General features: G+C 41.3%; 1 protein-coding gene across 7 annotated transcripts in view; it reads right to left on the bottom strand.

Moving 5' to 3' along the window:
• The window catches only part of PTPN4 (protein tyrosine phosphatase non-receptor type 4), a 229483-nt gene that overhangs the window by 71850 nt on the left and 136495 nt on the right, over positions 1-21138 (bottom strand). For all 7 annotated transcript variants that reach the window (XR_007768388.1, XM_050917015.1, XM_050917016.1 and 4 more), the window contains 4 exons: positions 19868-19988; positions 15537-15624; positions 13184-13272; positions 1420-1483 (listed from right to left, as the gene is read on the bottom strand). Coding sequence is in view for 6 of the 7 variants with exons in the window: in XM_050917015.1 (XP_050772972.1) it covers positions 1420-1483; positions 13184-13272; positions 15537-15624; positions 19868-19988 (362 nt within the window). In the remaining variant the exon portion in view is untranslated. The remainder of the gene's footprint in view (positions 1-1419; positions 1484-13183; positions 13273-15536; positions 15625-19867; positions 19989-21138) is intronic.

The following is a 21138-nucleotide window of genomic DNA, read 5'->3' on the forward strand; positions in this document are numbered from 1 at the left end:
TGGTGCCATGGCTCATGGCTAGGCCCCAACATGGGGTCTGTAGCTTTGGTAGCAGCAGATCCAGACAGAGGCTCCACAGTACCACTCTTGGATTGCTCAGATCAACGTACGGGGGATTCTGTGGCCAGGATCCAACTTCAGGACCACAGCTACCTCCATGAGCTGTTTTTTGAGGCGGAGAGATTGGCCTTCCCATGTACAGGAGAAGGAGAAGCAGATACTGCACCTGGAGGCAATGTGGACTTTCCCCAAAGAGTACAAACAGCATTGCTGTTTGTCACTGATAGAAAATGAGCAAGAGCAGGAAGCACAGACTTTGAATCCCAGTGTCTTTGATATAATCCAGTACCCAGATCCAGGAGCTTGGGAAGAAGTGGGGGTGAAAGAGGGATTTGTCTGACGAGAAAAACAGCCAGAGCGGCATCCAAGGTCCTTATTTATAAAAACTGCTAGGAATTACTAAAGTACAATGAAAAACAATAAAATCCTAACTACAAACAAAAACAGGAACAGTTTTTGCAAAATATTTTCAAAATGCATCACTAAGAACAAGAAGTCAGCAGATGCTCTGACTCAGACCACCCAGCGGTGAGAAGGAACTGAAGAAACAACCACAAGGCAATACAAGGACGTATGCACGGACCACCAAGCAATTCTACTTGGAAAAGCTCTGGCTCTGGATGCATGGCATACGTGTAAATTCTTTGGGGCATGGACAAGGTCATTACTCATGGAGTTCAGTATCACGCAGTCCTATGGCGTTGCATTACAGATGTCAAATAACCATAATCAGCAAAAAACTTACACTTTATAGAAAACTTCAATAACTTTTCAGACATATTTAAAAAAAGTTAGAAGTCTCTAAAAGTAGCACTATTTATATATTATACTGCCTGGAATTATATAAGATATCGTCATCAATTTTCCATTTAAATTTAAGGGGGACAAAACCAGTCTATGTTAATAAAGTCAGACAAATATAAATAAAAAAACAGCATATTTAACTAAAAGTTTACATAAAAACTCAAAAACCTTCAAATAAATATCAAGCATTATGTTTAACTTCAATTTAACTTGATTTCTACTCAAACCAAAATTAAAACTAAGACGATATGATATTTTCTTACTGATTTAAGAGCAGATGATTTTAGCCAGTCTACATATACAGAATTTAAAATCTTCTAATATTTAAGATAACTCAATCAAAACAAACTACAACCAGAAGTGTTTTAAAACAGACTAACTGCCCTTTGGATAATTACTGAATTACGTAGAAAGTTGGTAGAACTGAATGTTTTATTATAGGTAAAGACACAGAATCAACATAACAACAGGGAAAGGCTGATGCAGTCTTTTCTTTATGGGAAAACTTCACTGCTGTTATTTTTCAGACCACCAAATTTTAAGACGAGTACTCACCAAGTCTTTCCTAAGTTGAATAAAAAACTGTTTGCACTTAAAAGAAATTTTTACAATCTTCAACCTAAATGAAAAATGAAATAAAATCAGAATATTTATACACTTTTAGTATAATTAAATCACATTAAAACAATTGTGGTACATTTATTAAAAGGTATATTTTCTATAAAGAACTAATTTAATTCATATGAAATTTCAGTTGGCCAGAAATAGCTAAAAAGACTAATGGATATATTAGTAGTTTGTATGATTTAAAGTTTTGTAAACAAAGGCACTCTTCCGATGTACATTTCATTGGTATACTGGTAATTTTTTGAATAATTGTTCCACGTACATATCTTTTAGTATTATTGTAAATCCTTAATAAATTCTCTATTTTTTTAAAGAGCTTCTGTTACTTACTGAGAAATCAACATCTCTGCAGGGGTCATATCTTATCTATTAGAAACACATTACTATAATATTGAAGCAATAACTAAATTTATGTGAAAATCCTGGGATTAATGTGTCACTTAAAAGAAAGTTAGAGGCTGGTGACAGCAATGCAGGATGGGGAAATACACCAGGGATAAAATCAGCCTCAGGCAGTAGCAATAGAGAAAAGAAACTAATTCTAACCTAAAATAGGGTATATCTAATAGTCATGAATAAACTGCAATTCATTTTGTAAAATTAAGTCTAGTTTTTAAAATATAAAATATTCTTAGAACAGAATATTTCAATATACTTTTTTTAAAAGCCCCCTTGTACAGTAATAATTGAAGATCATTTACTAATTCCTGTACTCTATCCATGCCAGAGCAGCTTTCTGAAATAATGGCAACATCTGAAAGTTGGAGTTCTCATTACAATACAGCCTGCTGTGTTCTACTACTTTAGACTACTTTAAGAGATTTTCTGCTGTTCTGTTAAAGCAACTTCCTGTGACCTATGGAATGAAGTCTGCTTCCTTGTTGCTGAAGAAGTCCCTTTACCTAGTAAAGTCAATTATAGCACAGGAACCCAAGGTCAAGTGTATTCTTTGACAAGTGCTGCCACCTTGTTCTATGCGAGTTGATCATTCTGATAAAATGCTATGGTCAGTTATATAACGACGATATCTTATATAATTCCAGGCAGCTATGGTCAGAACTAAATCAATGGCTATTATAAGAATAAATACAAAAATAGTCAGTTTATGCAGTTATGTTAAGTGAAGTTTCTTCAATGTGCTCTCATAGTAACCCACTGATGTCCTGTCATCATTTCAGTAAGAGTCCCCTTCCCAGTAGGTCTATGAAAAAGCCCATACCACAGGTGTAAGAAAGACAAAGAGTAAGGGACTGGGAAATCTAAGTGTTTGTTGTCCTTCTGAACAAGAACTTTTCCACAAAACCAAGCAAGGAAGCACTATCACTGGGTAAACAAACCTGTATGAAGTGGACTTATTAACTGGAATGCATACCGTATTTTGTTAAATCAAAATTACATGGGGTATAATGACAACTTTCAACTTCTGTAATTTGAAGAAGATGGCAATGATCTAATACAGGGGTGGGCAAACTAAAGCCCTTGAGCTCCCGTTGGGGAGCAAGGGCTGGGGCTTGCCCCACTCCGGCGCTCCAGCCGGAAAGCAGGGTTGGGGGCCGTGCCACATGGCTCCCGAAAACAGCGGCATGGCCCCCCTCCAGCTCCTATGCACTCCAATAGGAGCTGCAGAGGCGAAGCCTGCGGATGGGGCAGCATGCAGGGGTGGTGCCTGTGGATGGGGCAGCATGCAGAGCTGCCTGACCACGCCTCCACGTAGGAGCCGGAGAAGGGACATGCTGCTGCTTCCAGAAGCCACTCGAGGTAAGCGTTGCCCAGAGCCTGAACCCCTGAGCCTCTCCCCATGCCCCAACCACCTGCCCCAGCACTGATCCCCTTCCCGCCCTTCGAACCCCTCGATCCCAGCCTGGAGCAGCCTCCTGCACCCCAAGCCCCGCCCCAGAGCCAACACCCCCAGCTGGAGCCCTCCACCCCCACAGCCCATTTCCCCCACCCTAGCCCCACGACCACTCCCACACTCTGAACTTTTATTTCTGGCTGCATCCCAGGGCCTGCACCTCCAATCAGAGCCCTCACCCCCTCCTGCACTCCAACCCCAATTTTGTGAGCATTCATGGCCCACCATACAATTTCTATTCCCAGATGTGGCCCTTGGGCCAAAATGTTTGCCCACCCCTGATCTAATGGGTGCCAGGCTGTACTCCTCTGGGTGCTTCTGAAAATACTTGCCATCCAGCACAATTTGCTCCATTGAAAAGACAATAAAATTTACTCCTGAGAAGGTTTTTTTTTTAAATGAGGTTCAAAGATAAGCCGTGTCTGTCAGGGACGACGGAGCAATATTCAAAAATGAAGTGAAAAGCACCAGGATCAGGAAATCATCCCAATGCTCCCTTTAATTTGGTGACAGAATCTTGACCAGTGGCTTAAAGTCACCTTGAACCTTCACCAGCATGTCAGCTATGGAACTGTTTCCCTGATTACACTTGCCAAGTTCTGCTTCACCTCTTTCTCCAGCTTTGTGATATAACTGAGGTCAAAGGAAAATGACCATCACTCATTTACTCTTAAGTAATAAAATAAGTTGCTAATAAAGTTACTGAGGTGTAAAACTAGCTTTATAAACTTAAGATAAAATCCATGGCAAGTAACTGGCTAGCAAGTGCACAAAGCATTACAAACATAATCAAGTGTATTCAGACTTTGCCATGCATGCATTTTTTGATCTCTAAGCATATTCAATACAAAAAAAAATTAAGCCCATCACAACCTTCCCTACTCCTTCACCCCAGGAAAAATCTCTGAAAACAAGATCAGCAAATCCAGACACTGGTGAACAAAGTGAGGGGAAATCTCACTCCATCACTGACCACAGCCTGGAATAATCATGTTATTAACCACACAAAACAGTTCCGCTGACTATGACTTTCCTGATGGTAGATGTGAAAAACTTTTCTGCATCCTTCTGCCACAGGCATGGCGTAAGATTTCAAAATCTCATTATGCAGCAACTGACAGAACTCAGATTAGGAGACTATCTGATATCTAGCCTTTTGCTTCATCAGTTGCAAGTCAACTAAATACAATGGGAACTCGTGAGGAAGGCGCCAAGGAAGGATCATTGACAAAGTGGTCCATTAGCCAGATAATCATTTCTTTAGCCTGCAACACATGCGCGCGCGCACACGCACACACACACACACCCCTTCCTTACCTCTAATTCTAGCCTCAAAATCAAGATACAGAGTGTGACCAACTATAACCTATAGAATTCATCCTCCAAGTGCATATTCAATTTACTCAGAATTTAGAACAAATTAAGAGACTTCAAATGATACTGCAGAAAACAAGCCACAGGCACTCAGATAATACTATGACTTGCAGGCGAGGAGACACAAACAGATCAGGTCTGCATCAACTCAAGGAGGTTCTTTTTGGTGTAGCAAGATCATCTGTACACATATGCAGATCTCCTCACAATATTGATGAATCCTAAAATTCACACATAAAGTGGATAGGCTGTATCAGTTCTAATTTTAGGAGACCCCCTGAACTGTGAATAATATACAATCAGTAGTGCCACACCATTTTGATAGCCTTATGATACATACTATACAGTACTTGCTCACTAAAGAGGCCCAGTTATGTACCTCAGCCACTCAAAATACCTGCATTAGTTACAAAATGATTCCAGCAACTCCCAGAAAAATGAACTACAAACACTGGGATTAGTAACCAGTTTACAACTATCAAACCTAAAACAGCTAATATGACTTATTTGAATTATTCCTCTTATTTGGAATCTTCAAATTGAAGTAAATAATTCCTTCTGTGGTGTACATAATCTAAGTCTGCACTGCAGTGACTCCTACAAAATTAAGTACTGTAACAACTTTAAGTAGCAACAAGCATCAATTGTTGCAATCAGAACGTCTTCCCACAATATGCACATTAAAAAAGATACAGCTGTGTTACACTTAAAGAGAAGTTCTATTCTGAAAAATGAATACAAGAAGCATTATGAAGTTCTAGTTTATTTTGCTGCAATATTTCTATATAAAGTGTGCTAAGTTAACATGTAAAGAGATTTTATTTTTGGTAAGTGCCATCTTCTGCAAAGTCAACTTGGGCTCTAAAGTCAAATTGATATTTTTTTTTTTGTGCAACATCACCAGTAGTAATTTGAAGGCCAAATTCTGCAGTCAATTATACCTGTACAATACTCACTGCCTTCAAATTATGCCTTCAGTGATACCTATGCATTCCCACTGCCTTCAGTAAAATTGTACAGACATGATTGGAACTTGGTAAAAAATTCTGTTAATGATTTATTTTTACAGCACACAGAACATGCTAGACCACTGGGCAAAACCAGAAAAAGGGTCCATAATCGAAGATTACAATCTACATTTTAGAGTGACAACTGGTGAGACTAATTAGCTAAAAGGGAAGAAAGATAAAGTAGATCATGGTTTACACTAAGAATACATTTACTCAGTTTAAATATGTAAACCACTTAATAGTTCAAGTATTTTTTCCATGCATTTGTGTGCCTATTATCTCACTTTTTATAGCACTAACTATAAGGTGACATTACAGAACAGAAATGCTAGGAAGTATGTGAATGAGTATAGTGGCTTCGTGAATGGTTTGGAAGGGCATTTAATGCAAATATGGTGTTACAGAAGAAAGAGTAACAGAGGAAACAAAGGTTTCAGAGTAGCAGCCACGTTAGTCTGTATCCGCAAAAAGAACAGGAGTACTTGTGGAACCTTAGAGACTAACAAATTTATTTGAGCATAACCTTTCGTGGGCTGCAGCCCACTTCTTCAGATGCATGGAATGGAACATATATTGAGGAAATATATATACACATACAGAGATCATGAAAAGGTGGGAGGAAACAAAGGTGGTATCAGCACTGGTATCACTGAAAGAGCAGAGGAATCAGAAGGAAACAAGAAAGGCAACAGGACTAGAGACAAACCTTCCTTTCCCCACTACATCTTCTCTTGATCACCCTGGAAAATACCAGCCTGCTGCCTGTCACTCAGACCCATAACCTCAACCTCATTTTCACTTGGACTTCCTTATAGGTCCTCACCTCCAGGCAGTATCTAAATCTTTCAGATTTTCACATAAGGTCTCTAAGATACAGCCTTTATACATTCCCATAACTAAGACTTGTCCAAGCTCTCCTCATCTCACATCTCAGTTTCTGCAATATCCCCCTCTCTCACTTAGACAAATGCTAACTTCCCTGCTCATATCTGTTTAGTATTTTAGACAAATTAGAAAGCAAAATCAAACTAAACAAGTCTGGATCAGAAATCTTCAGGATGCAAATGATATTAAGTAGGATTCACAGCAATCTGTGGCTTCAAAGAGAAACATGTACCTTAATTATCACTTTCATTGTACATACGCAATAATTTACTGGCTAGGCAAGGAGACAGGGACTGGGTATAGGAAGGGGGAGAGATTGAGATTTGGAAAGCAAGCCTGGAAGGGGATACTGGGACTGGCTAGCCAAGGAGAGTGGGACTGGGATGAGATGTTTGAGCAGTGGAAACAGAGACTGGGCAGATAAAGAGAATGGGTCTGGGACAAGGATCCAGGGTTGGGAAAGAGACAAGAACGAGCCAGAAGCAGCTTGGAGGGAACTGGTAAGAAGAGTGTGGGCCTACTAAAGCACATTCCCCCTCCAGAGCTTGGAATGGAATCCAAAATTCCTGAGTCTGACCATTCTTCTGCTTTCAGTAAATAACTGTGAAAACCACTGGCAAAGTGTCCCATCCTCTTTTAGTGCTAGTCCACACAGAGGATGACAACCTACTACTGCTCTCAGTTACTCCATTAGCTCAAGAGGCAGAGACGTCTGTGTAGTCAATCTAGAGGCTCAGACTCAGTTGTATCATAATGCATACACATAAGGGAGCTGAATTAAGTTTGTATAGGCAACCTTAGTTATGGTATTTCCTAACTTTTGAGTGCCTGACTTCGTATACTTATTCTTTAAACCTAGTTTTGTGTGTGTAATTATATCCTACGCTTCAAGTCTGAGCACTAATCCAGTTTTTCTTCAGTAGTGATGGCTGGCTATTCTTAAAAGTGGTATGCACAACTGAATCAGGAAGCAATTGGCAGGCATCACAGAAAAGGTCCATCAGTATGGAAAGGAGAGGTGTATGGATGGCAGGGGGCGGGGAAGACATTAGAGATCACAAAGGTGACTGTTGGATGAACAAAAATTGTAGAAGAGCCATAAGAGAAACTATTGCAGCAGAAAAGTGATTAGCATACGTGACAATCTCACATGACAATCTCTGTTAACTTTGAAAAATATTGTTCAATCATCTATCCAAACATAAAAGAAAAAAAATTAATTTGCCCCATTCTCCTAGTGCAATCGTACAATCATAGGACTGGAAAGGACCTCGAGAGGTCATCTAGTCCAGTCCCCTGCACTCAAGGCAGGACTAAGTATTATCTAGACCACCCCGACAGGTGTCTGTGGCCTGGTCTACACTACGTGTTTAAACCGATTTAACCCTGCACCCGTCCACACAACGAGGCCCTTTATATCGATATAAAGGGCTCTTTAAACCGGTTTCTGTACTCCTCCCCGACAAGACGAGTAGCGCTGAAATTGGTATTACTCTATCGAATTAGGGTTAGTGTGGCCGCAAATCGACGGTATTGGCCTCCGGGCGGTATCCCACAGTGCACCATTGTGACTGCTCTGGACCGCAATCTGAACTCGGATGCACTGGCCGGGTAAACAGGAAAAGCCCCGCAAACTTTTGAATTTCATTTCCTGTTTGCCCAGCGTGGAGCTCTGATCAGCACGGGTGGCGATGCAGTCCCAAATCCAAAAAGAGCTCCAGCATGGGCCGTACGGGAGATACTAGATCTGATCGCTGTATGAGGAGAAAAATCTGTTCTATCAGAGCTCCGTTACAGAAGACGAAATGAGAAAACATTTGAAAAAATCTCCAGGCTATGATAGACAGAGGCCACAGCACAGTGGTGTGTGACAAGCGTAACGGAAAGCCAACGAATCAAATGGACGCTCATGGAGGGAGGGAGGGGGTACTGAGGACTCCAGCTATCCCACAGTCCCCGCAGTCTCCGAAAAGTATTTGCTTTCTTGGCTGAGCTCCCAATGCCTGCAGGGTCAAACATATTGTCTGGGGTGTTTCAGGGTATATGTTGTCCATTTACCCCCCATGCCCCTCCCTGTGAAAGAAAAGGGAAAAAAATTGTTTCTTGACTTTTTTATATGTCACCCAATGTCTACTGCATGCTGCTGGTAGACGTGGTGCTGCGGCAATGAATAGCAGCATCCTCTGCTCTCCCCTCCCCTCCCTGGTGGCAGACGGTACAATATGACTGCTATCCATCATCATCATTAGCCTGTGAGTGCTCCTGGCTGGCCTCAGGTGAGGTCGGTTGGGGGCGCCTGAGTAAAAATAGGAATGACTGCCGGTCATTCCTGGTAGATGGCACAGAATGGCTGGTAACTGTCCTCATCATAGCAACTGGGGGCTGAGTTCCATCAGCCCCCCACCTCCCTTTCATGTCTAAAGAAAAGATTCTGTACTGCCTGGACTATCATAGCAGCGGGATGCTGGACTCCTCTCCCCCTCACCATTTAATGTCCTACCTGGACTATCAGGGCAGCTGGAGGCTTCCTCCCCCTCATTTTATCTCACTAAAAAGTCAGTGTTTCTTATTCCTGCATTCTTTGGGCTTGGCTACACTCAAAACTCCAAAGCGCTGCCATGGGAGCGCTCTTGCAGCAGCGCTTTGAAGTGTGAGTGTGGTCGCGGCGCCAGCGCTGGGAGAGAGCTCTACCAGCGCTGCAGGTATTCCACCTCTCCGTGGGGATTAGCTTGCAGCGCTGGGAGCCGCACTCGGGCACTGTTTACACTGGCGCTTTGCAGCGCTGTAACTTGCTGCGCTCAGGGGTGTGTTTCTTCACACCCCTGAGCAAGAAAGTTGCAGTGCTGTAAAGCGCCAGTGTAGCCAAGGCCTTTATTACTTCATCACACAAATGGAGGACACTGCCACGGTAGCCCAGAAAGGTTGAGGGGAAAAGAAATCAATGGGTGGAGTTGTTGCAGGGGCACCCCCCGTGAATGGCATGCAGCTCATCATTTCTGCGGGATCTGACACGGACCGGGTATGCTCTCTGGTTCTCTAGTACACTTGCCCCATATTCTAGGAAGGACTGACTCTATTTTTAGATACAACATAAATGAGGGAATGACCAGACCGACCTCAGTGAAGGTCAGCCAGGAGCACCCATGACAGCAGCAGACGGTACAGAACGACTGATAACTGTCATGTCATCACCAATTTACAATGGCACAGCAGACAGTACAGAACGACTGGTAACCGTCTCTGCTACCCTGCAAAGGGAAATGAATGCTGCTGTGTAGCACTGCAGTACCGCCTCTGTCAGCGGCATCCAGTACACATACAGTGACAGTGACAAAAAGCAAAACGGGCTCCATGGTTGCCATGCTATGGCGTCTGCCAGGGCAATCCAGGGAAAAAGGGCGCAAAATGATTGTCTGCCATTGCTTTCATGGAGGAAGGAATGAGTGACGACATTTACCCAGAATCACCCGCGACACTGTTTTTGCACCATCACGCACTGGGATCTCAACTCGGAATTCCAATGGGCAGGGGAGACTGCGGGAACTATGGGATAGCTACGGGATAGCTACCCACAGTGCAACGCTCCAGAAATCGACGCTAACCTCGGTACATGGACGCACATCGCTGAATTAATGTGCTTAGTGTGGCCGTGTGCACTCGACTTTATACAATCTGTTTTACAAAACCGATTTATGTAAAATTGGAATAATCCCGTAATGTAGACATAACCTGTGTAATCTGCTCTTAAAAATCTCCATTGATGGAGGTTACACAACCTCTCTAGGCAATTTATTCCAGTGCTTAACCATCCTGACAGTTAGGAAGTTTTTCCTAATGTCCAACCTAAATCTCTCTTGCTGCTATTAAGCCTATTGCTTCTTGTCCTATCCTCAGTGGTTAAGAACAATTTTTCTCCTTCCTCCTTGTAACAGCCTTTTATGTACTTGAAAACTGTTATCATGTCCCCTCTCAGTCTTCTCTTTTGCAGACTAAACAAACTCAATTTTTTCAATCTTCCCTCATAGGTCATGTTTTCTAAACCTTTAATCATTTTTATTGCTCTTCTCTGGACTTTCTCCAATCCATCCACTTTTTTTCTGAAATGTGGTGCCCAGAACTGGACACAATGCTCCAGTTGAGGCCTAATCAGCGCTATGTAGAGTGGAAGAATTACTTCTCGTGTCTTCCTTGCAACACTCCTGGCTAACACATCCAAAATGATTTTTGCTTTCTTTGAAATAGTGTTACACTGTTGACTCATATTTAGCTTGCAGTGCACTATGATCCCCAAATCCCTTTCTGCAGTACTTCTTCCTAGGTACTCATTTCCCATTTTGTATGTGTGCAACTAATTGTTCCTTCCTAAGGGGAGTACTTTGCATTTGTCCTTATTGAGTTTCATCCTATTTACTTCAGACCATTTCTCCAGTTTGTCCAAATCATTTTGAACTACAGTATAATCCTGTCCTCCAAAGCACTTAGCACTACTCCCAGCTTGGTATCATCCACAAATTTTGTCAGTGTACTCTCTACACCATTATCTAAATAACTGATGAAAATATTGAACAGAACTGGATCCAGACTGATTCCTGCAGGACCCCACTAATTATGTCTTTCCAGCATGAGTGTCAACCACTGATAACTACCCTTTGGGAATGGGGTTTGTTTATTAATAAATACTAAAGAAAAAATGTGTCATAGGACTTTGTTTATTACCGACTCCAGAAGGATGTTACTTACTGAATCAACACCACCAAAAGTTTTCCTTAAAAAGTAATTTCTTTCACAAGAAAATAAGAAGTCTCCCACCCTGAACATGTTAGGCCTACAGAGCTAAAACACCACTCTCTTGGGCCTGGTCTACACTACGACTTTAGGTCAAATTTAGCAGTGTTACCTCTATTTAACCCGGGACCCATCCACACAACAAAGGCCTTTTTTCCAACTTAAAGGGCTCTTTAAATTGATTTCTTTACTGCACCTCCGACGAGGGGATTAGCGCTGAAATCGGCCTTGCCGGGTCGAATTTGGGATAGCGTGGACACAATTCGACGGTATTGGCCTCCGGGAGCTATCCCAGAGTGCTCCACTGGGACCGCTCTGGACAGCGCTCTCAACTCAGATGCACTGACCAGGTAGACAGGAAAAGGCCCATGAACTTTTGAATTTCATTTCCTGTTTGGCCAGCATATTTGCAGAGCTCATGCAGAACTCATCAGCATGATACGCATATTGCCGGGGCACATTGCCTGGCCCGTACTTTGTGAGAAGTTTATGACCACGTCCCTCTCGTCATTGCGCTGCCATCACCTCCTCGCCTGATTTTGCGTAAAACAATTGTCTGCTGTTGCTCTGACGGAGGGAGAGGCGACTGACGACATGGCTTACAGGGAATTAAAATCAACAAAAGGGGTGGTTTTGCATCAAGGAGAAACACAAACAACTGTCACACAGAATGGCCCCCTCAAGGATTGAATTCAAAAGCCTGGGTTTAGCAGGCCATTGATTTCACAAAACAAATCGAGTTAATTTCTTGTTTTGATCCATCTATCTTTTACATCTTAGGCTGGCAGCAGACAGGTGCTTGGCAGAAGATGCTGCATTACGATTGCTAGCCATCATCATCTCCTGGCTGCTTGCCAGAAGACGGTGCAGTAGGACTGCTAGTCATTGTCATCTCCTGGGTGCTCGGCAGAAGATAGGAATGACCTGGCTGAGTCACTCCCATGTCTGCCCAGGCAACCGACCGATCTCACCGAGGTCAGCTAAAAGAGCACCCAGGAATATGATGACAATGGCTACCAATCGTAATGCACTGTCTACTGCCAAAAGGCAATGAGCTGCTGCTGTGTAGCAATGCAGTCCCACGTCTGCCAGCACCTAGGAGACGTCTGGGGATGGTGAGCTGAGCGTATGAGAGTATGGCATCTGCTAAGGTAACCCAGGAAAAAAGGCGTGAAATGATTGTCTGCCATTGATTTCACGGAGGGCGGGAAGGAGAGGGGGGCCTGATGACATGTAACCAGAACCACCCGCGACACTGTTTTTGCCCCATTTAGGCATTGGGATCTCAACCGAGAATTCCAATGGGCAGCGGAGACTGCGGGAACTGTGGGATAGCACAAAAAACAGTCATGATCATTTATTATTGATCAAGATTGTAGTTCTAAGTTCTAGTACAAATATTTACACTAAGAATCCAACATAGTCATAATGTTTCTCAGAGAGAAAAGTAACTTTTTAATTTCCATGACACTGACCCAGGCTACAAAATCTTATTGAACTCTACATAAGTTTTCAAATTCCTGCAGGAAAACTGTGATGAAAGAATGTTATGCACTACAAACGTTTAACAGTATAGCCTAAAAAGTTTTTAGAAGGAAAGTCCTCATTCATAAAAACATCCAAATGCTGTATCCAGTGCACAGTATATGAAGTCACTCACTATACCTGAGGTACAAATATTGAATAATTTTAGGTTGTTTTATCAACACAAAGCTGCTTGTATTAATTTGAAGAACATATTTTGAAATAATAAACAGAAAAGCATTTGTTGAAAAGTTTTCCTTACCACAGAAAGGTGTTAATTCGTACCCTGTTCTTATAAATTAGTATTCCTCCTGACATCACTCCAATCATAATTTCATTGTTACTTTGATCCTTTAAAAGAGAATAAAACAATAGATTCAAAACAAAACAATTACTATATTGTAGAAACCCATATATATTCTATATACGATCATCCACATCCCCTCTCTCTCTCGCGCACACACACACACCCCAAAATCATATCTTAATTAACCTATTGGGGCAAGTTTTTAATGCAATGAACATTTAATGGTACAGTTCCTATTTACCTGAGCTGAAAAGTTACCCCCCCCCTCTTTTTTTTTTTACCTTCACTATTAGGAAGTACTCTCCTCACAAATGCAATTTATATCTTTCCTTTTCCACCTAACCCTCTGTTCTCACTGCTAAATCTCTGTTTCATGCCCTATTCACTTACCTAGACTACGGTAACTGTCTCCCTCACTCTAATCTATATGCACTCTAGTAAACGTGATGACAAGTGACTGAAATTATCTTCTTTGCACGTCACTCCAATCCTATGAACCACTACCTCAACTTCCTTCCTCATTCAACATGGGGTTCCAACTTACCACTTGCAAAACTTTACATAGCACCATCCCTGTTTATATCATAGCCTTTGCCTCTTCCTCCTCCCACAATTCCAATTTTTTTTAAATTGTAATAATCACAAACTAAAGAGTGTTCAAATGCTACAATGATAAGTAATAATTAGTGGAAATAATGTCTAAAAACAAAAATCCAAGCTATGGTAGGCTCTAAAGGGAAAGTGCACATTCCTGCAATTTGCCTCATAGTCCCACTATCCTTTTTAGATTATGACACTTTTAATATTGATTTAGTAATTTATACTGAGGTAATCCACTCTCTGGAAGAATGTATCTTTTTTCATTTTTACACAGATACTCCTATTCTTGTCTTCTAATAGAATTATCTGCTTAAATAGCCTTATAATAGAAGGTAACTTATTGGAAGTAGTTGTAGTCATGAAAATTACCTTAAAGAAATATATTACACAATGTATCCAAACACAGATGATTATGAATCACAGGCTCAGTAAACTGACTTGGCAGCAATCCAACAGCAAACTCAACTAACAATGTATACTCCTATGTGAAAGCAAGTTGCAATTTCAGTACTTCGGACATGTCTACACTACAATCGCTACAGTGGCACGTATGTAGTGGTGCAGCTATGCGGATATAGCAATAGATACTTACTACAGAGACGAAAATGCTTTTTCTATTGCTATAGTAAATCTACCTCCTTGAAAAGCAGCAGCTAGGTCGAACAAAGAATTCTTACATCATCCTAGCTGCATCTACTGTGAGGGTTAGGTCGACCTATGTCACACATGGCATAAAATTGTTTACATCCCTGAGTGACATAGCTCGGTCAACCTAAGTTTTAGGTTTGGAGGTAGGAGATCTTAGCACAAATAAGACTTTTGTTATTTCAAACCATACTTTGCTAAAAACGTTTCTGCACTCTAGTCATAGCAGGTCCTTCAATTTGATTCTATCAAATGCCTTCTATATCCCAATATGTATATAAGCAAGGATTGGGTACATCCATGTAATGTAAAAGTTCTAAATAGCTGAAATCCTGTTTAGCAAGTTTCTTTATGTAGAATTAAGATCAGAAATCAGAACACATGACTTGTTTTTAATAGAAGAATCCATGCTGTTTGAAGATTACAGTTTTAAGTAAAATGTAAATCTGTGTTGGTGGGGCTTCAAGAAACAGATGGGAAATTGTTCCTGCGAATGACCTATTTACAAATGATGCATTTTAACATATTGACAAGAACTGAGATAATGAACTCTTACATACACACTTCAATATTGGTCATAATCTGCATTGTCCATTTAAAAAGTGTATTATTGCCCTGGTTGCAATGATGTAACCTTCACAATATTAAATTATACAAAGGTTTATGGAACTTGCAACTTAAGTGAGATAGTAAACATGAGCACTTCTCATTCAGATTAACAGGCTATTAACAGAAGCCAAATTAAAACTTCAGAGGCCAAAACTTCCCTGAATGCCAAAGAGACCTTCAACAAGCACATTTATCCAGTACAGTTGCAAATAACTGGCACAGCTTGATGTTCACCTTACTTAACCTCAGACTGAGCATTACATTTGTGTAACTTTAAGCATGAGTAGTCCCACTGAAGTCAAATAAGGGCTATTCAAATTGCTTAAAGTCAGGCCCATGACTGAATACCCTGCTGAATTAGGGCCTTGAACATTATACTCAAATTATACTCAACTGTTCCTCAAAATATCATGAATCTACTTTTATATTACGGTATGAATTCATTCAAACTTACTCTTGCATAGTGCAATTCAACTCCATAGAGTTCTAAGGTACGTGCTGTATTGAGATAATTGAACTCAGCTTCTGCAGGAGACAAGCCTCTATAATGACAAAGATGGGTTAAATACGAAGCAGCCCAAAAGTACATAAAATATCCAGATCTCTTAGTCAGCTCAAGCAGATTAAAAAAATTCATTACTTTAACCTCTTTTTTTCTGATAAACCAATGCCCCCTGGACTCCATCATATACACTGATTGTCACGCAGTAACTTTGGTAGCTAGTAATTCAAGCACTGTCCTCACAGATATTTGTTAATTAGTTGATTGGTCTCCACATGCGTACACACATAATTCCGCCAGTTCTGCCTCCACACAATAAAAGTGCCATTATATGAAGTCTGCAATACATACTCTGCACATATATATGTTTATGTCAAATGGCACAGTGAAAGGTATCTTAAAACGTCTGAAAACCTTTGAGTTAGCAGTGAAGTCTCTAGAAACTGCTCTTGCAATTAGTACTACATTTTGAATTGAAATAACTTCTCTGCAGGGTCCACCCTAGATTTTAATATTTGTACAATAACCAATTTCGAATTGTTTGTTTTTCCTTACTCCCTCAACCTTTTTAATTTGCTATATGGTTGACTGAAACTGAGCAGTGTAGTCAGTCACTAATTGGCAATTTTGGTAGCTGCTAAAGTCACCAGTATCCCCTATCTGTAGTAAATAAATGTGTTAGTGGAGTACAACCCCTGTTAAACATTTTAGTGCCGATTTCCTAACATACTAATTAACTCTTTTTAACTGAAGCTTATCAACTGTATATTATTACACAAACTAGGACATTTACTTTCAATGATTTTTTTGTTTCATATCCTTTTGGCTCTGTAGCAGAAAGTCATATAACTGCATATAACTGATAAAATCTGATGAATGCAAAACTGCTGTATCTACTTCTGAGAGAGATAAGGAAATGAGGTAACAACTCTTGTTGGACCAACTTCTGTTGGTGGAAGGTAAAGGTTTCAAGCTTTGAAGAGCTCTTTCTGGTCCGGGGAAGGTAACTAGAATATTTGAGATAACTACAAGTTGGGACAAACTATTAAGCATAAGGGGTTAACGCATGCTGTAAGACGCCACTTAAAATGAAGGGCTCGATTAAGGGTTAGCAGGCCGTGAGATGTATTAAAAATTGTTGTAATGAGCCATAAAACTAATCTCTCTGTTGAGTATGTGTTTTTTAGTGTCTAGCAGAATTATGAATTTAACTTCCCAAGCTTGCCTTTTGAATGTTTCCATTGAGGACGAGTACTGAAAGGGCTGATATGGAGTGGTCATTTTGTGAAAAGTGTTTACCCATGATGATAGGGTGTTTTTGGTTTTTTATCATTTTACTGTGAGAGTTCATTCAAGAGCATAGGGATTGTCTGCTTTCACCAACATTGCTGTTGTTGGGATATTTAACACACTGGATGAGGTACATCACACAGTGATGGGCACGTGCAAGACCCATGAATCTTGAAAGGTGTGTTGTAGGGGAAAATGATCATCACAGCCGTGGAGATATGTCTGCAGCTTTTGCATCTGTTGTTCTGTTGGCGGGTGCTGTGGGGATCTTGCTTCCGATAAGCTTAACTAGGCTGGAGGGTTCGTTGTAGGCCAGAATAGGGGGTTCGGAAAAGATTTCTTTCAGGATGCAGACAAATATGAGTTGTAATTGTTTGATGATATCCTATATGGGTTCCAGTGTTGGATGGTAAATGATAACTAGGTGTGTGCAGTCAGTGTGGTATTTATTTCTGTGTTGAAGCAGATCCTCCATAGTATTTGAATGGCCTATTACATGATGTGATCCACTTCTCTGGTGGAGTGTCCTTGTTTAGCGAAGGCGGTTTTAAGCGTGTTTAGCTGTGTATACCAGACTTTGTCTTCAGAGCAAATTCTGTAGTATCTGAGCGCCTCGCCACAGATAACAGATTCCTTTGCATGTCTGAGAAGACTGCTGGATCTGTGGAGTTTGTAAGAGTGGTGATCTGTAGGTTTCTTGTATAGAGCTGTTTGGAAGTTGACTGTAGTATCCAGGAAGTTGATGTTGGTGTGGGAGTGTTCTAGAGAGAGTTTGATGGGTGGTAGCTGTTGAAGTTGTGGGGGAAATCTATCAAGGAATTTAGGTCATCTGTCTAGAGGTTGAAAATATCATTGATGTATCTCAGGCATATCACTGGTTTTGTGGTGCATTTTCCCTGAAATTCTTCCTTGAGATGGCCCATGAAGAGGCTGGCATACTGGGGAGCCACCTAGTACCCATGGTTTGGACAAAGTGTTTGTTAAATGTGATGGCAGTGATGCTATCATGGTGACGGACGTTGGTGTGTAGGAAGGGGACATCTGTGGTGGCAAGGATGGCATTCTGAGAGAGGCCCTTAATATTGTGGAGTTTTTGGAGGAAGTTGGCAGTGTCTTGGAGGAAGCTGGCCTTTTGCATGGCCAATGCTTCGAGGATGGTTTCTATGAGTCCTGATATTTCTTCCGTGAAAGTGTCATGGCCAGATACGATGGGTCTGTCTGGGTTCCCTTTTTTGTGCATTTTGGGAATCATGTAGACAGTTACTGGGGTGGGAGAGCAGGGGCTGATGAGGTTGTAGAGTTCTTCTTGGAGTTGCGTGGGGAAGGAGTTGATGGTATCTTTAAATTCCTGTGTGAATTGTGATATGGGGCCTTCTTTGAGATTTTTATACTAGGTGGTGTCAGAGAGTCATTTGTTGGCCTCATTGATGTAGTCATCATGATTAACGACTATAATGGTGCCTCCTTTGTCTACTGGTTTGTTCACTATTTGATGGTTGGATTTCAGGGACTGTACAGCAATCCTCTGGATGGTACAGAGATTGTGTGGATATAATATTTGTTGAGGAGTTCAGTCAATTTTTCTCCAAAAGTAATCAATGTAATGATCAAATACACTTCTACCCCTATATAACGCTGTTCAAGGGAGCCAAAAAATCTTACCGCATTATACGTGAAACTGCATTATATCGAACTTGCTTTGATCCCCTGGAGTGTGCAGCCCTGCCCCTCCTGGAGCACTGCTTTACCACGTTATATTCAAATTCGTGTTATATAGGGTCACGTTATATCAGGGTAGAGGTGTATGTGGTTTCTTCTGCTGTGTGTGTCTGTGTGCAGTCAGATGATTACTTTTTCTTATGATTGTCAACGGAAGTGTGGTAGTTGTGGGTGTTGTCTTTGTTGTGAAAGAATTCCTTTAGGAAGAGTTGTCAAAAGAATTCTTCTCATTTTCCACGTTAGTACGGTATCAGGTTCTGTGGTGGGGCAGAAATTCAGTCACTTGGACAGAACAGATACTACCGTATAGATTAGAAGTAGTCTTGATAGATTGATGATTGGGGTGTTGTTTAATGTCCACGTGATAGGTAATGGTATCCTGGTTTCCCCCAGAGGTTGTGTTGTCAGTTGTGAAGTTGTTATAGTTCGTTCCACTCTTTGTTTTTGTGTTGTTGGCTGTCGTCAGTTTGTTTCCTGGGGTTCCCTGATTTTTTTCTTCCAGTGCATGGGAGCATGTGATGATTTCTTGTTTGAAGTGGTCCCTTCCGGAATATGTAAAGTTCAGGAGATGGTTTCTCAGTTTTTCTGACATTTTTCTGCAGCATTTTCTGGTGAATCCTCTTGAAATTTTGTTTTGTTTGTTGAATCTGCTCAGGAAGTGAATGTTGCTGTTCAGTCTGGCTTCCTCCTTCTCTATGTTGTGAAGGTTCTATTTTAAATGGCAAAATTTGATATCTTCCATAGTTATTTGCAGTGTTATTGTAACCATCTTGGTCCCAGGATATGAGCGAGACAAGATAGTTGAGATAGTATCTTTTACTGGACCAACTTCAGTTGGTGAAGGTACAAGCTTTTGAAGTTCACAGAGCTCCTCTTTAATATACTTCTAAACACACACACACACACACAAACACTCTTCTACAGTAATTCCCTGTTGCTGGTAAAGGCAACGTACACAGAAACCTTATGCAGGCAGATTATGAATGACTGAAGACTTTTCTTAAAGAAACCAAAATTTCCTATAAAAATTCACATACTACTATAGAAATGAAGTCTCATATATATCCTTTCTTCAAATTAATTTAAAGATTAGCACACTCATTCTGAATCTTCCCTCTTCTCCAAACTGTAGCAATACTTTATATAAAGACATAAAAATACTGCAGTGTAAAAATTCATCTGTTAAGTTTATTCAGGCAATATTTCTACAAAGGCATAGCATCTGTAGACAGTGATATTACAAAATAAGAATAATTTTTTCAGTAAATTCTTACATATGCTGATGATGTAATTTTGCTATTTCTTTTTCAAAGTCTTGAGGCTGGCTAGGGATGAAAGAGTAGTCTGAGAGGTAGCCTGGAAAGTTTTCTGAATGGTTGTAGTCTCCCAATTCGGCTAAGAGAAAGATTATTACTTGTTTAGTGCAAACAACATATTCAGCATTGTACAATACCCGAAGTTTAACACAGTCCTGGCCCCAAACACCTTATGATCTAGAACAGACAAAGAAGACAGAAGTTTCAATTCACCTTGTTTCTTTAACATGAGTTATAAGCTCAGTTGGTATCACAGAAGTTTTTAAAAAGGACTTGAATGACAAAAAGATGCTGGCTTGGCAAAATGGTTTATGAAATGTTCATTTTATAATGTACTTAACTTACTTACCACCTATATAATGATTAATCCTAAATAAACAGAATTTTGTTGCTCACGGATATTTCTGTAATCAAATACCGTGTGTGTGTCCATGTTTTCATTTCATTATGAGGACCGCTTCCCTCCACCCCCATTGGCCCAGAGCGGCGAACTGCGGTCAGTGGGAGCCGCGATCAGCCGAACCAGCAGACGCGGTAGGAAACAAACCGCCCCGACTCGCCAGGGGGCTTACCCTTGTGGGCTGCATGCCAAAGGTTGCTGATCCCTGCATTAAACAATGTTTTTACACCCCTGAATAAAAACTGAGTAACTCCCCACTTAACACTCTCTCGCTTAACGTTGTTTCATTACAGAATGTGCTCGTTTAAAGTTGTGCAATGCTCCCCTATAATGTCGTTTGGCCACCTGCTTTGTCCACGGCTGGCAGCCCCCCTATCAGCTCCCCTAAGCCCCTTCCCAGCGCTTCCCGGCAGACCCTGCACATCAGCACCTTCCCCCTGCTTCCCCCACTTCCTGCCTGTGGCAATCAGCTGTCTTGCACCACTCAGGAAGCTGGAGGGAGGAGAGAGGATGCAGTGTCCAGCCTCCCCGCTCCCTTCCCTGCCTGCAGCAATCAGCTGGTTTGCGGCATTCAAGAGGTTTAGGGGGGAGGAGCGTCCATGCTCCTCCTCCCCCCCAGCCTCCTGAATGCTGCAAGACAGCTGATTACCGTGGGCAGGAGACAGGGGAAGCAGGGGGAAGGTGCTGGTATACGGGGTCCGCCAGCAGGCGGGAGGCACGGGGTGTGGGGGGTGGAGGGGAGCTGATAGGGGGGCTGCCAGCCTGTTTAATAGCTGTATTAAATTGCTTGTTTAAAATGTATATAATGCCTTTTGTCTGGCAAAAACAA

Source organism: Gopherus flavomarginatus, chromosome 10 (assembly GCF_025201925.1).
Source record: "Gopherus flavomarginatus isolate rGopFla2 chromosome 10, rGopFla2.mat.asm, whole genome shotgun sequence".
Classification (NCBI taxonomy): Eukaryota; Metazoa; Chordata; order Testudines; family Testudinidae; genus Gopherus; species Gopherus flavomarginatus.